This window comes from Arachis ipaensis, chromosome B01, assembly GCF_000816755.2.
Source record: "Arachis ipaensis cultivar K30076 chromosome B01, Araip1.1, whole genome shotgun sequence".
Taxonomy (NCBI): domain Eukaryota; kingdom Viridiplantae; phylum Streptophyta; class Magnoliopsida; order Fabales; family Fabaceae; genus Arachis; species Arachis ipaensis.
The window spans coordinates 128,057,943-128,071,870 of record NC_029785.2 but is presented as its reverse complement, the minus strand read 5'-3'; the positions used below and the strand labels follow the sequence as shown (position 1 = coordinate 128,071,870).

General features: G+C 42.6%; 1 protein-coding gene across 1 annotated transcript; it reads right to left on the bottom strand.

Annotated features, from left to right (window-relative positions):
- On the bottom strand, positions 8,409 to 11,555 carry LOC107613746. Its single transcript, XM_016315874.2, has 5 exons — positions 11,540 to 11,555; positions 10,619 to 10,941; positions 9,118 to 10,108; positions 8,657 to 9,028; positions 8,409 to 8,560 (listed from the first exon to the last, which is right to left on the bottom strand). Exons 1-5 carry the CDS (start codon positions 11,553 to 11,555, stop codon positions 8,409 to 8,411), a joined length of 1,854 nt encoding a protein of 617 aa, XP_016171360.2.

Genomic DNA, 13,928 nt, shown 5'->3' with positions numbered 1-13,928 from the left:
TTTTCTAATATAAAATATTAAATTAGAAACTAATAAAACATAAAATAATAATAAATTACATAGATTTAAAAAAGAAGAATGCTAGGGGCAGTAACTTTTGTGATTTGTAGCCATCAAATAGCCATCAAGATGGTTTTAATGGTGCGAGATTGGTGTGAGATTTTATCCAATAACTCACTTTGTTTTGCTGATTACATGCTGGTCAGAATTTAATAAAGTTGCTGGCCCCTAGACTTTTCCTTTAAAAAATACCTAATTTCCATGAGTCCAATATGCATGTTTACTTTGAAATAGAAAAATAATGTATTGAATGCATGGTGAAAATTGGAATAACACATGGTAATATGGTATTGTACCTAGTAGTGAGGGACTTAAACCGGTGGATTTATTTTAACACTTAACCATGATCAACTTCTGAACTTCATACACTGATTACAACCTTAATCATTACCAGCATTTGTTAACACCTAAACCCTCAGAACTTTAAATACCCAGCAACTACTAATCACATGCACTTCCACTAATCAACTCCTATTTAACACATTTCCGTTTAAAATTAGACTAAACATGCATGTGTACCTAATGTTCATGTTCTCCATACATTATCGATTTATCAATTGTCCTACCTGAAATTCTAAACCTGTTACGGCCTGGCCCAAACTCGCGCGGGTCGACCCGACCCGAGTTCTCGCCGGCCATATAATACGCCCTCCGCCCGACCCGGACACGCGTCCCGTACGGCTTGCACACAGCCGAATGACAACGCCCTTGAGGGCATGGGCCTGGCCATTGAAGGGGCCCACTACTGACATGTATATAAGGGGGAGACTGGCTCTCCCCCCAAGGTACGTCACATTCACACACCATTTCCTCTCCGCCTGCACATATTCTGACAAGGGCGTCGGAGTGTCTTTGCAAGTGGCACCCCCCTTTCTCCATCAGAAGTGCTCGGGATCTCGCTCACCCGGGGACTGGAAACCACGACCAGACGAGCTTCTCCATCATCCGAAACGTTGACCTCAGAGTCCTAACCCGAATCGTCCGGTACCCGACCTACCGAACATTGGCGCCGTCTGTGGGGATAAAACGGTCATGGATTTCGTGCTGGTCCAGACTGGGACAGGTTCCGAGGTAGCGCCTCCCGTGCTCGGGGGAGGCGCCGTCGCGGCGGAATCCCGGCAACAGCAACGGTCGCCCCCGAGGGATGCGACGCAGACTCACGAGAGACGCCCCTTCGGGGGGACAGGTGATAACCACGCCAGGATAATGCAAGAACTACGCCACAGAATGCAGGACTTAGAGCGCAGGCTAGCAGAAAGAGAGCGCGACCAACGCTCCCCAGAGCGGAGCCCCACCCGTTCCCGTTCACGGAGCCGCTCGAGGTGCACGCCGAGCCCCCAATACGAGTCGGAGAGTACTGGGGAACGGGTACGCCCCAGAAGAAGAAGTCGCGACCCCATTATCTACGCCCGACACGAAAGGCGGCGCGCGTCGAACAGAGGCAACGAGGAAGCCCACCGCGAGAACAATGAGTCGAGAAGAACCGCCCGAGGACCCGTCATAATAGGAGCGACCCCTTTCCACCGCTCTGTACTCGAGGTCCGACTACCAAAACATTTCGACAAGCCAACAGACATGAAGTATGACGGAACGCAAGACCCCCTGGAACACTTGACGGCCTTCGAGGCCAGGATGAACCTAGAAGGGGTGGGAGACGAGGTCAGATGTCGCGCTTTCCCGGTCACCTTAGCGGGCCCGGCAATACGGTGGTTTAACAACCTCCCGCAAGGCTCGGTGACCCAATTCTCCGACATCAGCCGCGCCTTCTTGGCTCAGTTCACAACTAGGATTGTCAAAGCTAAATACCCAATCAATTTGCTGGGGGTGACACAGAGACCCGGAGAACCGACCAGGAAGTACCTGGACCGTTTTAATGACGAGTGCTTGGAAATTGATGGTCTGACGGACTCAGTGGCAAGTTTGTGCTTAACGAACGGGCTCTCGAATGAGGATTTCAGGAAACACCTCACCACGAAGCCCGTCTGGAAGATGCAAGAGATCCAGTGCGTGGCCAAAGAATACATTAATGACGAGGAAGTCAGCCGGGTCGTGGCTGCCAATAAACGGCAGCCCGCCTACAACCAATCCCGGCACTTCGAAGCCAGAGAAAGACCAAAGGAACACGCCAAGGACGGCGGTCCGAGTAAACCATCCAAACTGTTCCCCCGAGTTGGGAAGTTCACCAACTACACCCCCCTCACGGCATCGATCACTGAAGTTTACCAACAGATAGCAGAAAAGGGGATACTGTTGAAGCCCCGACCACTGAAGGACAGGACGGGAGGAAACAAGAACCTATACTGCGAGTACCACAAGGGTTACGGGCACAAGACCCAAGACTGCTTTGACCTAAAGGATGCCCTCGAGCAAGCTATCAGGACTTCTCCCACCTTATAAGGGAACCAAGGAGACGCAACCGGGACAACGACAACGAGGACAGACCCCGACCAACAAGACGACGACAGGAGCCAGAGGGTGACGACCACGGTCTCACGGTGGTAAACGTGGTGACGGCCAGGAATACCCCCCCGAGGTCGAAATCGGCGCAGAAGAAAGATGCCAAGGTCTTAGCGGTCTCCACCCCACCTGTTAGAGGTCTTAAGGGTCTCCCACCTATCTCTTTCGGCCCGGAGGACTAATGGTTTGACGAAGTGCCGGAAAGTCCGCCCATGGTCATCACGGCTAGGGTCGGAACTGGCCTCGTTAAACGAATCCTGGTAGACACGGGGGCAGACTCAAACATCATGTTCCGAAACATTTTCGATGCCCTGGGATTGAGAGATTCCGACCTAACGACCCACCAGCACGGTGTGGTAGGGTTAGGAGACCACTTCATCAAGCCAGACGGAATCATCACACTCCCGACCTCTGTGGGACAAGGGCAAAGACGAAGGACAATCATGGCAGACTTTGTAATATTACGAGATTCGACGGCCTATAACATCATCCTGGGGAGAAAGACCATTAACGACCTGGGGGCAGCTATCAGTACGAAACTACTGGTGATGAAGTTCATCACCGATGACGGATCCGTGGGATCCCTCCGGGGCGACTTGGAAACGGCAGTCGCTTGCGACCATGCCAGCCTTTCTCTCAGAAAAAAATCAAAGGAGGCGTCAGGAGTTTTTCTGGCCGACCTGGACGCCAGGGTAGACGACAAACCCAGACCAGAGCCAGAAGGAGACTTGGAGAAGTTCAGAGTCGGCGAGGAGCACGATAAGTTCACATTCATAAACAAGAATCTCCCGCACGAAATAAAGGAGCCTTTGATGGAGATGATCAGGGCTAACGCCGACCTCTTCACCTGGACGCCTGCGGACATGCCAGCGATAGACCCCCAGCTCATGTCGCATCACCTGGCCGTAAAGGCAGGAGCCAAACCGGTGGCCCAGAGAAGGAGGAAAATGTTGCAGGAAAGGGCAGACGAGGTAGCCAAGCAAACGGCCAGCCTCTTAGAAGCGGGATTCATCCGGGGATTGGATTACTCGACTTGGTTGTCGAATGTGGTTCTGGTTAAAAAACACAACGGGAGGTGGAGAATGTGCGTAGACTACTCTGACCTCAACAAGGCTTGTCCCAAGGACTGCTACCCCCTACCTAATATTGATACACTCGTCGACGCAGCGGCAGGGTACAGATATCTGAGTTTCATGGATGCCTATTCAGGGTACAATCAGATACCGATGCACCGACCCGACGAGGAAAAAACGGCGTTCATAACGCCGGGGGGCATCTATTGTTACAAGGTAATGCCATTTGGCCTAAAAAACGCAGGAGCCACATACCAAAGGTTGATGAATAAGATATTCAGCGAACTCCTGGGCAAAACAGTGGAAGTCTATGTAGATGACATACTCGCAAAGACCGCCCGACCTGACGATCTCCTGAGTGACCTTAACGACGTTTTCTCGTCCCTACGGCAACACGGCATGAGGCTTAATCCACTCAAATGCGCGTTCGCCATGGAGGCCGAAAAGTTCCTAGGCTTCATGATCACTCAAAGAGGAGTGGAAGCCAATCCCGAAAAATGCCAAGCGGTCCTTCAAATGAAGAGTCCGGGTTGCATCAAAGACGTCAGGCGGCCAAAGTTTTAAGAAGGGAGGCGGCCAGATACGCATTCATACAGGGACAACTATTCAAAAAGGGACTCAGCCAGCCCCTATTGAAGTGTTTGCACCCCGACCAAACGGACTACGTGCTTAGAGAAGTCCACGAAGGGTGTTGCGGACATCACATCGGGGGCAAAGCCCTGGCAAGGAAGCTCATCCGAGCAGGATACTACTGGCCAACAATGATGAAGGACTCGAAGGAATTTGTCACAAAATGCACAAAGTGTCAACAAAACGCCAACTTCCACAAGGCACCAGCCTCCGAGCTAAGCTCGCTAACGACTACACGTCCTTTTTCACAATGGGGAGTTGACCTCCTGGGACCCTTCCCAGTCGGCCCAGGACAAGTCAAATACCTCATTGTAGCCATTGACTACTATACCAAATGGGTAGAGGCTGAACCACTAGCCACGATATCGTCCTCCAACTGCCGGAAGTTCATGTGGAGGCAGGTGATAACCCGTTTCGGCATCCCAGAGGTCGTTATCTCGGACAATGGGACCCAGTTCACCGACAAGAAGTTCATGGAATTCCTCTCTGGCCTGGGGATAAAGCAAAAGTTCTCCTCAGTAGAACACCCCCAAACAAACGGGCAGGTAGAGGCCGCAAACAAAGTCATCCTTCTTGGTCTAAAGAAGCGCCTAGACAGTAAGAAGGGAAACTGGGCCGACGAACTCCCCTCCGTCTTATGGTCCTACCGGACAACCGAGCAAAGCGCCACGGGGGAAACCCCCTTTCGCCTAACCTACGGGGTAGACGCGGTGATACCAGTCGAAATCGGCGAACCAAGCCCCCGACTACTCCTCGCGGGCATGAGCGAAGCGGTTGAGAAAGACCTGATCGAAGAAACAAGGGAGATGGCTCACCTAACAGAAACGGCGCTGAAACAAAGAATAGCCCTGCATTACAACGCAAAAGTCCTCAAACGAGACTTCGAAGAAAGGGACCTCGTCCTGCGACGCAACGACATCGGCGTCCCGACCCCAGGAGAAGGCAAGCTGGCGGTAAATTGGGAAGGTCCCTACAGGGTAAGGGAGGTACTCGGCAAGGGCGCTTACAAACTCGAAAAACTTGACGGCAAGGAAATACCCAGAACGTGGAACGCAAGTAACCTAAAGAGGTTCTACTCCTGACCCACCGGCTCACCGACCAGGGAGCCTAGCAAGATAGTTAGTATTCGCCCCATCCACATGTTAATTCAACTTATTTACTTACTTTGTCAAATACTTACCCAACTGACGAGTAATTTTCACTTGTTCAAATTTTTTACTTGTTAAAACTTTCTTACTTCATATCTGTTCCTCGTGACCAAAATCTAAAACGGCACCCCGGGACTGATCACCCCGGGAGCCAGACGGCTCATAGGCCTCAACCAATTCGACGACTACGCGACCGAATCGGTCCGAACTGCTACCAAATGCGAAAACGGCAAGACGGGCACAAGATATAAGCCCGCCCAGAATAAACGGTAACACGAAAACGACAACACGACAAAATAATGAAACAAGCAAAAATCATAGCAATCAAACGACGATAACTTATAAAGCGTCAAAATACGGAACGGACAAGTAAAATTGTTCAAGGCAAACAAAACGACAAAGTATCAACAGGTTGTTCAACAAATACATTACAAAATATCCTAAGTTATGAGACTTCACTTCCTCGGCATATCGACAATTTTCCCGTCCTGGATAGTCTTGAAAACACCAATTGACGACGTCTCGAAATCAGGAGCAGCAATCTTCAGCTGGGCCTTCGGGGCATCTTCGGTCATCAAGATGGCATTCTTCCCTTGCTCCTTGGCCACCTTAAGCTTCTTCTTAAGATCAACGGCCTCTGCCTTAGCGGCTTTCGCCTCCGAGATGGCCTGCTCCCGTTCCTTTTCCAAAGCGACAACTCGACCCTGAGCGGCGTTCAGTTGACCTTCCAATGTCATCTCACGCTCAAGAAGCCGGGCCACGGTCTCATCGACCCCCTCCGGGCTGGAAGACATCTTTCGTTTCTTAGGAGTGTGGATAAGCTCCACGTCGCTATCCGGATGAGGGGAGAGGGTCGCCTTCCCGTCGGCAGGTCCCTCCTCATGGGTAGGGGAAGCCCGATCCCCTAAGCCCTGCTTTCTCGACGTCTCGGTATCCTGGGCAGGGGAAGCCTGGCCCTCCTTTTCCCCTGACGGACCCTTCGACTTGCCGGCGTCCTTCTCTTCGGCATTCTCATCATCACTAGCCTCAAAAAAGGTCTTCATCAGATTCTCGAGACCGGTACCCCCACACAAGTAGCCGGCCTGCCGGAACTCCGTCAGCTCCCCCAAGTCCATCTGGTTGGGTGAACTCCTTATATCGTCGGTCACCCAAGTATACGGGTCGTAAGCCGCAGCAGATCCGGAAGACCGGGAGACAACGCGAGGCATACCTACAGCGGGGTACCACTCCGTTAGTCTATGAGGTCGGGAGCCCGAAAAATTCTCAGAAACTTCACCTTTTCAACTCAATCATAACCAGATACGACTAAAAACTACACCTACCTCACAAACCACCCAAAAAGGCCTATCCTGGAATGGTACCCCTTCCCTAACTCACCTATCCCAACACTGGAAAAACCCCTTAACAAAAATAAACCAGCCATGCAACAAATGCAAACAACAAATCACACAACAACAGAACATAACACAGATACCAGAAGAAAGAAACCAGAAGATTACCTGAAACGATGAAGAAAATCTGGAATGAAAGTTGGAGCAAGAGGGAGTTCGCACAGAAAGCTTTGGATGCTAGGGAGAAAAAGGGGATGGAAATAGTGAGAGTGGGAGGTGGATAGGGAAAAAACTGTTTAAAAACCACCCCCAAAAGCGCGAAAGGAAGCAGGGGCAAGATTGTCTTTGCGCACGGGTTTTTCAAATCATTATGAGCATTAAATGCCCAGCGCGGAGAACGAAACGGCAACAGATGCCACAGCAGATCAAGAGACGCGCGCAAGAGACGCGTCCCTCCCACGATCAGCCGACCCGACGACAACGCACGAGTGTGAACGTCACGCGCCACCAATGGCCCCCACGACCATCGCTGACGCGTCGGGGGCACTGTTACGGCCTGGCCCAAACTCGCGCGGGTCGACCCGACCCGAGTTCTCGCCGGCCATATAATACGCCCTCCGCCCGACCCGGACACGCGTCCCGTACGGCTTGCACACAGCCGAATGACAACGCCCTTGAGGGCATGGGCCTGGCCATTGAAGGGGCCCACTACTGACATGTATATAAGGGGGAGACTGGCTCTCCCCCCAAGGTACGTCACATTCACACACCATTTCCTCTCCGCCTGCACATATTCTGACAAGGGCGTCGGAGTGTCTTTGCAGGTGGCACCCCCCCTTTCTCCATCAGAAGTGCTCGGGATCTCGCTCACCCGGGGACTGGAAACCACGACCAGACGAGCTTCTCCATCATCCGAAACGTTGACCTCAGGGTCCTAACCCGAATCGTCCGGTACCCGACCTACCGAACAAAACCCTTCCAGGTCTCTACTATATATAAAAAGAAGAAACAAATGCCTTTTTCCATATTACATGGTCTAATATCATTATATCAACATGAACTGTATATTTTCAAATACAAAAATAACCCTTAAAAATCCTAAGTCCACCCTTACAACCAAAAAAACCCATGAGGCCATGACCCACAAAAACATAACTATCATTAATATAAGCTAACCTACGTGATTATCCAGACTCTGCAACCACTGCAGCGGAACAGCTTTTGCAGCGGAACAGCTTTTGTCTGTGCGTGTACCCCATTATCAATACGTGTAGCAACGACCATGAGACATAGTGGATGGAAAGAGCAAAGCTTGAAGTAGCAGCGTACCGTACCGTACCGTACATAGTGGGCTAGTGGCATTGTATCAAGGTTGCGAGAACCGGACCGGTCAATAAACCGGTGAGGTCACTGGTTTAATGGTTTACTGGTTCGACTGAAGTTCAATCGGTTTAATTAAATATTAAATAAAATTATTAAAAAACTTAAAATAATCTTAAGTATATAAATTCAATAATTTCTAACTTAATAACATTTAATATTTCATATAATAAATTATCCATTACTTAATATTAAAGGTTCACAAACAACTTCAAACATCAAAGTTTATAACTAAACAAAAAATAAAACGTACATAATGACAAACCCATATTCTACATTCAAAAGATACAATTACTAGCAAGTTTTCAACTAATCAAAGATGCAACTCATCAAAAATCATAATTATCATTAAGTGTTCCAACATCTCCATCATAAACAGGTAATCCAAAGCCACCATCATCAGAAGTACCACCAAAAGAAGCTGTATTTGAAGAATCAGCAACATTAGGGAAATTCACATCAAGTTCCACATCTCCTCCATCTAATAAAATAAAATAGAAAACCAAGAAAAAATTAAAGTTAGAACTTTACATCAGATATAGAGAGAAAATGAAACAAGTTTTGCTATTTCAATAACCTGTAGGATATGAAGGCATAGCATTATCCGTATAAATTAAATTTTCAATGCCTTCAATGTCTCCATTAGTAAATTCAGGATCTTCTTCATCCGGCATTACCCAAAAATCTACTGTGTCAATGCTTTGAATGTCAATTGGATCATAATTCTTCTTCTTGCGATGCATTCTAGATTGAAGGCGTAGATTATAAGTGACATAAACAATGTCACTTAGCCTTTGATGCTCTGATCGGTTCCTCCTCTTTGAATGGATTTGTTCAAAGAGGCTCCAGTTCCTCTCGCAGCCGGATGATGAAGATGTTTGATGAAGAAGACGAATTGCCATTTTTTGCAAGTTAGGAGCACTCCCACCGTGTAGCCTCCACCATTCACCTACCAGAATATGAAATTCAACTATCAATTCTCATTCAATATTTAAAAAACATTCAAAGTAAATTGAACATAGAAATATAAATACTTACCAGGTTCAAGTCTCTTAATTGCTTTCAATGCACTTTCCCTTCCAAAACTTCCTTTTCGATCTCGATACAACTGTATCTCTTGCATTGCGACAACCGAGTCATCGCAAAGAGTTTTAATATCAAATAAATCAAGCAAAGACCTCAAGATATTTGCCTTCTCAACAAACCCCTCACTATAGAAGTAATCTGGATTCAAAAAGTATGCTGCTGCATGGAGGTCACGCTTCAAATGCTTATCCCACCGCATTTTCAAGATACTTGTATAAGGTGTGTATGCAGATTTCCTATTTCTAAACATTGTCTTGATATTAATTTTGGCTCTTTGCATGCCCGCATACACGATACCCAGAGAAGGTTTCTCATCAGCATCAACAAGCCTCAATAACTTAATCAGAGGACCAACAAGCATAACAGTAGTAAAACAATCCTCCCAAAACTTACTATCCAAGATAATTGAACTAACCATCTTCCCATTGACACTCTTGGATAATTTATGAGAAGTGAAATATTTGTCAATCACCAATGCTTGCAAGTCTTGTTTATGATCATATATACTTTTCAAAGTAATGAAAACAGTAGCAAAACGTGTTACACCTGGTCGAACAATTTCTTTCCACTCTTTTCTTTTTCTAAGCCATGACAAGAAAATCATATGATTGTAAACAAAGGCAGTCACTTTTGAAGCACGAGAGGCAAGGTCAGCTATGTGAGGAAGACTTGCTATGTCTTTTAAGATAAGATTGATGCAATGAGCCTTGTTACAAACTTTAATTTGTCCAGAAATTTTTGCAAGATGATATTTCATTCTATATATCCCCCATCCATTATAAGTATTCAAGCAGAAAATACATGTATATTGAGCCTTGTTATTTTTGTCATACTTCACTGTAAAATACTGCCAAGCTGGATCAGATTTACCTCTAGATGAACCAGTTTGAGAATTTTGAGCAGCATTATCTTGTGGCTGTGAGTTACTTTGTGATTGTTCCATCTATAACAATCAGAAAATCAAAGACAAGAAATCAACTTCAAAAAACCATGAAAATAATGAAGCAGTAAACAGAACAGGCAGCATAGAGAATCAAAAACTATTTCCAGCAAACAGAACAGGCAACATAGAGAATCAAAAACTATTTCCAGATTCCAACAAACAGAACAGGCAGCATAGATCAACTTCATGCAGCTTGATAGTCACAAAAATCAACTGATTCAGGTAAAATAAAAATTTAAAACTATTTCCATTTAGAAGCAACAAAAAGCAGAAGCAAACAGAATGGTCGAGCATAGAGCAAACAGAAGCATAGAGTATATTCATGAACCAGCAAATAGAATAAGCAAACAGAACAGGCAGCATAGAGAATCAAAAACAAAAATTAAGATTAGCATGTTATCCATGAACCAGCAAACAGAATCAGATGCCCTGTTATTTTTTTTTCAAACAGAACAGGCGAGCTAGAAGGAAGAATGATCAAAATCAAGAAGACAAGAAAATCAGTCTTACCGGCGAATGAGAGGCGGCCTCGGCGAGCTCATCGAGGTTCGGCGACGAGGAGGCGGGCTCAACACGGTGGTGGTCGCGGCTGCTGAGGAGCGCTGCTGGGTGGCGAATGAGGAGCGATGCTGGATCGCGAATGAGGAGCGCTGCTGGAATCTGGAGCTTGGTGGGCGGTGGCAATGGTGGCCTTGGTGGATGAGGGGGGAAGAAAGGGGAGGAGGCTGGGAGCTTCGAGGGTTTGGTGGGTGGCTGATTGATTAGGGTTAGGTTGGTTAAGGTTAACGCGTACGCCAGTTTTGTTTTTTTTTGTTTTTTTGTTTTTTTTTTAACTTTGAAAAATCTAAGTTTTAATTCTTATTTCACTTTGGAGAGCTATATTTTATATTAAATTTTTCAATATAAAAAGTTTCCGGTAATGTCTTTAGATGTTGATGAGTCAAAGGATGATTTTTAACGAATTTTTAGAAATTGTTTATTGTTCGGTTTTGAATTTGTAAGTTTGTAAAAATGTAGATTTTCTGAAATTTGAACTAAAACACAAAATTTAAATTTATATTCTTATTCGTTTTGATTTTTTTTATATTTTATTTGAATATAAATGGAGGTATTTTTTATTGACATTTATGTTTTAAAGTTAATATTAACTTAAAAGTAATAAATGTCAATAATTTGTACAAATAGAAAATTGAATTAACTAGATTCGATTTACTATATATCATGCAGAAGTAATAAATCAAATCAACTATTGATATAACATATCTAGTATATCTAGTAAATCGAATCGAATTGATTAGATTTACTATTGATTTATTATATTCCAAATTTCTTTCCTAGGTAGATTGAATCTATTAACATTGATTTATATAAAATCTTACTAATTCGAATCATATAGATTCGATTTATATAAAAATATGAATGGAGACATACATGTAACATTATTCATTTTAAAATTTTTGTGTAATATAAGTTGGTACTTGATTTAATTAAGTGTTTTACTCTTAACATAAATTAATTATAATCTTTTCATTTATTATCACCAAATCAATTGAAAAATAAATCCATCAATACAAAAGAATAATAAATAAAATAGTCTCTTTTTATCTTTATTTTTTGAATTTAATCCTCTTTTATATTATACTTAGAAATTCTAATAAAAATCTAAATTATTAACAAAATTTAAATTTTATATGTATATATGGTATATAAATTTTTTTAAAAATTTATCATATTTTATTTTCACTTATATTTGAACATATCAGTTATTCTCAAAAAATAATAAATAATTATATCTTTTTATAGTTAATTGAATCAAACTAAATTTGATATATAATAATTAATTGGGTCAGACTGTAAATTCGTTGGATATATATACAGTCTGACTCAATTAATTATTCGGACGTAGATATAAGAAGAATCAAATTGATTCTTTTTTATGATCCATGATTAACTTTCTTTTGTAGTACTCTACCTCGTTGCCTCCGTGAAAGAGATATTTTGGATCACTAGAATGAGTAGAAAAAAAAATAAGTATATTTGGGGAGTACCCTACCCCCTTTTCAAAACTCCATGCCATGTATTTAGGAAATTCATCATCAATCAGTTAATAAAATAAGTAGAAAAGAGTAAATGGAGGAGAATAAGATAAAATCTAATTCTATATAATAATATAAATAAATATAATATCAAAATAATAAAAAATAAAAGAATAAATTTAAAATATAAAATTAGAAAATGGATTGATTTCGTCTTCAATTTTTAAAAGGTACATAGATATGATAATACATTTTTTTATTTTTAAAAAAAATTTATTGTGAATGACTATTTTTTTTTTAAAAATAAAAAAAATCTAAAAATTAATTTTTATTCTATTTTTTGCGTGTATCTTTTAAATAGTTATACAAATATTGTCACAAAAAGTTCACATCAAATCTACAAGTTGCTTGTTAAATACAAAAATTTTTTAGCCACTTATAAAAAAATATAATATTTGTTAATTATTTTTTCGTTTTTTTAAATTATTCAGAGACTTATTTGTCGTTCATATTTTTAAAGGTTATTTTTATTAGTGATATGAGTTTTTTATACCATTTTAGTAGTTTATTATAATTTTAACGAATTTTTTATGTATTTATTAAAAAATTAAAAAAATTATTACCAATAATCTTAACATGTATTTTAATTGAGGCGTGCTACACATACAAGTCTTTTTGACTTACAAGTCTTACAAGTTGCTACACATACCGGCCTTTTAATGCGTTATTCAACCGTTTCCTGTTTTCAAAGTGCTACACTCACCATGTATTATGAACGATTCTTCTTCTTCTTCCTCTTCCTCTTCCTCTTCCTCTTCCTCTTCTTCTTCTTCTTTTTTATTTATTTTCGATTTTCATGGTTTCAGAAATCAAGCTTTGAAATCGTTTTGAAGATAATGGAACTTCAAAAATACACCCAAACGATTACATAAATACACCCAAAGAATTACATCAATACACCCAAAGGATTACAGAAATACACCCAAATGGTTACAGGAATTCACCCAGACGATTATAGAAATACACTCAAAGGATTACAGAAATACACCCAAAGGATTACAAAAACTACACCCAAAGGATTTAAGAAATACACCCAAAATTCGTTGAAGTACACCTTATGCATAATTCAGAACTCTTTCTCTTTCTCCTCCTCATCTTCTACTGCTTCTTCTTCTTCAAAAATGATTTCAGAGCTTGATGTCAAAAAATAATGGAAATCGAGAATAATGAAGAAAGAAAACAGAGAGAAAAGCACGTAAACGAAGAAGGAGAAAGAGAAGGCAAGCAACGAAAGAAAAGAAGAATAAGAAGAGGAAGAAGAACGTGCAGCAAGAAGAAGAAGAAGATGCAGCGAAAATGTGCAGTAACGGTTGAAGAAGGAGAAAGAGAAGGCAAGAAACGAAAGAAAAGAAGAAGAGGAAGAGGAAGAAGAACGTGCAGCAAAAAAAAGAAGGAGGTGTAGTGAAAACAGTTCGAAGCGTGTTAATATAGATGACTTGTAAAGACTTGTATAAAAAAATACTTGTATGTGGAGAATTTCTCATTTTAATATTAGGGATAAGTATTGTTTTGGTCCCTCACGTTGAGGGTCAGAATCGAACCCGTCCCTGATGTATATTTTGATTTAAAAATCATCCTTAACGTATTTTTTTGTATTAAAATCGTTCTTTTTTTAAAAAAAATAATTTTATTCCTAAAATACCCCTACCTTAATAATGAAAAAATTATAAAATTAAAAAAAAGAAAAGACACGAGGGAGAGGGGAGAAAGGAAAGGGGAAAGGG

Coding starts and splice junctions, on each gene's coding strand:
- LOC107613746 (XM_016315874.2), bottom strand. Junction 9,029..9,117: donor AATTAAGAGACTTGAACCTG/GTAAGTATTTAT, acceptor ATATTCTGGTAG/GTGAATGGTGGAGGCTACAC. Junction 8,561..8,656: donor TATGCCTTCATATCCTACAG/GTTATTGAAATA, acceptor TTATTTTATTAG/ATGGAGGAGATGTGGAACTT.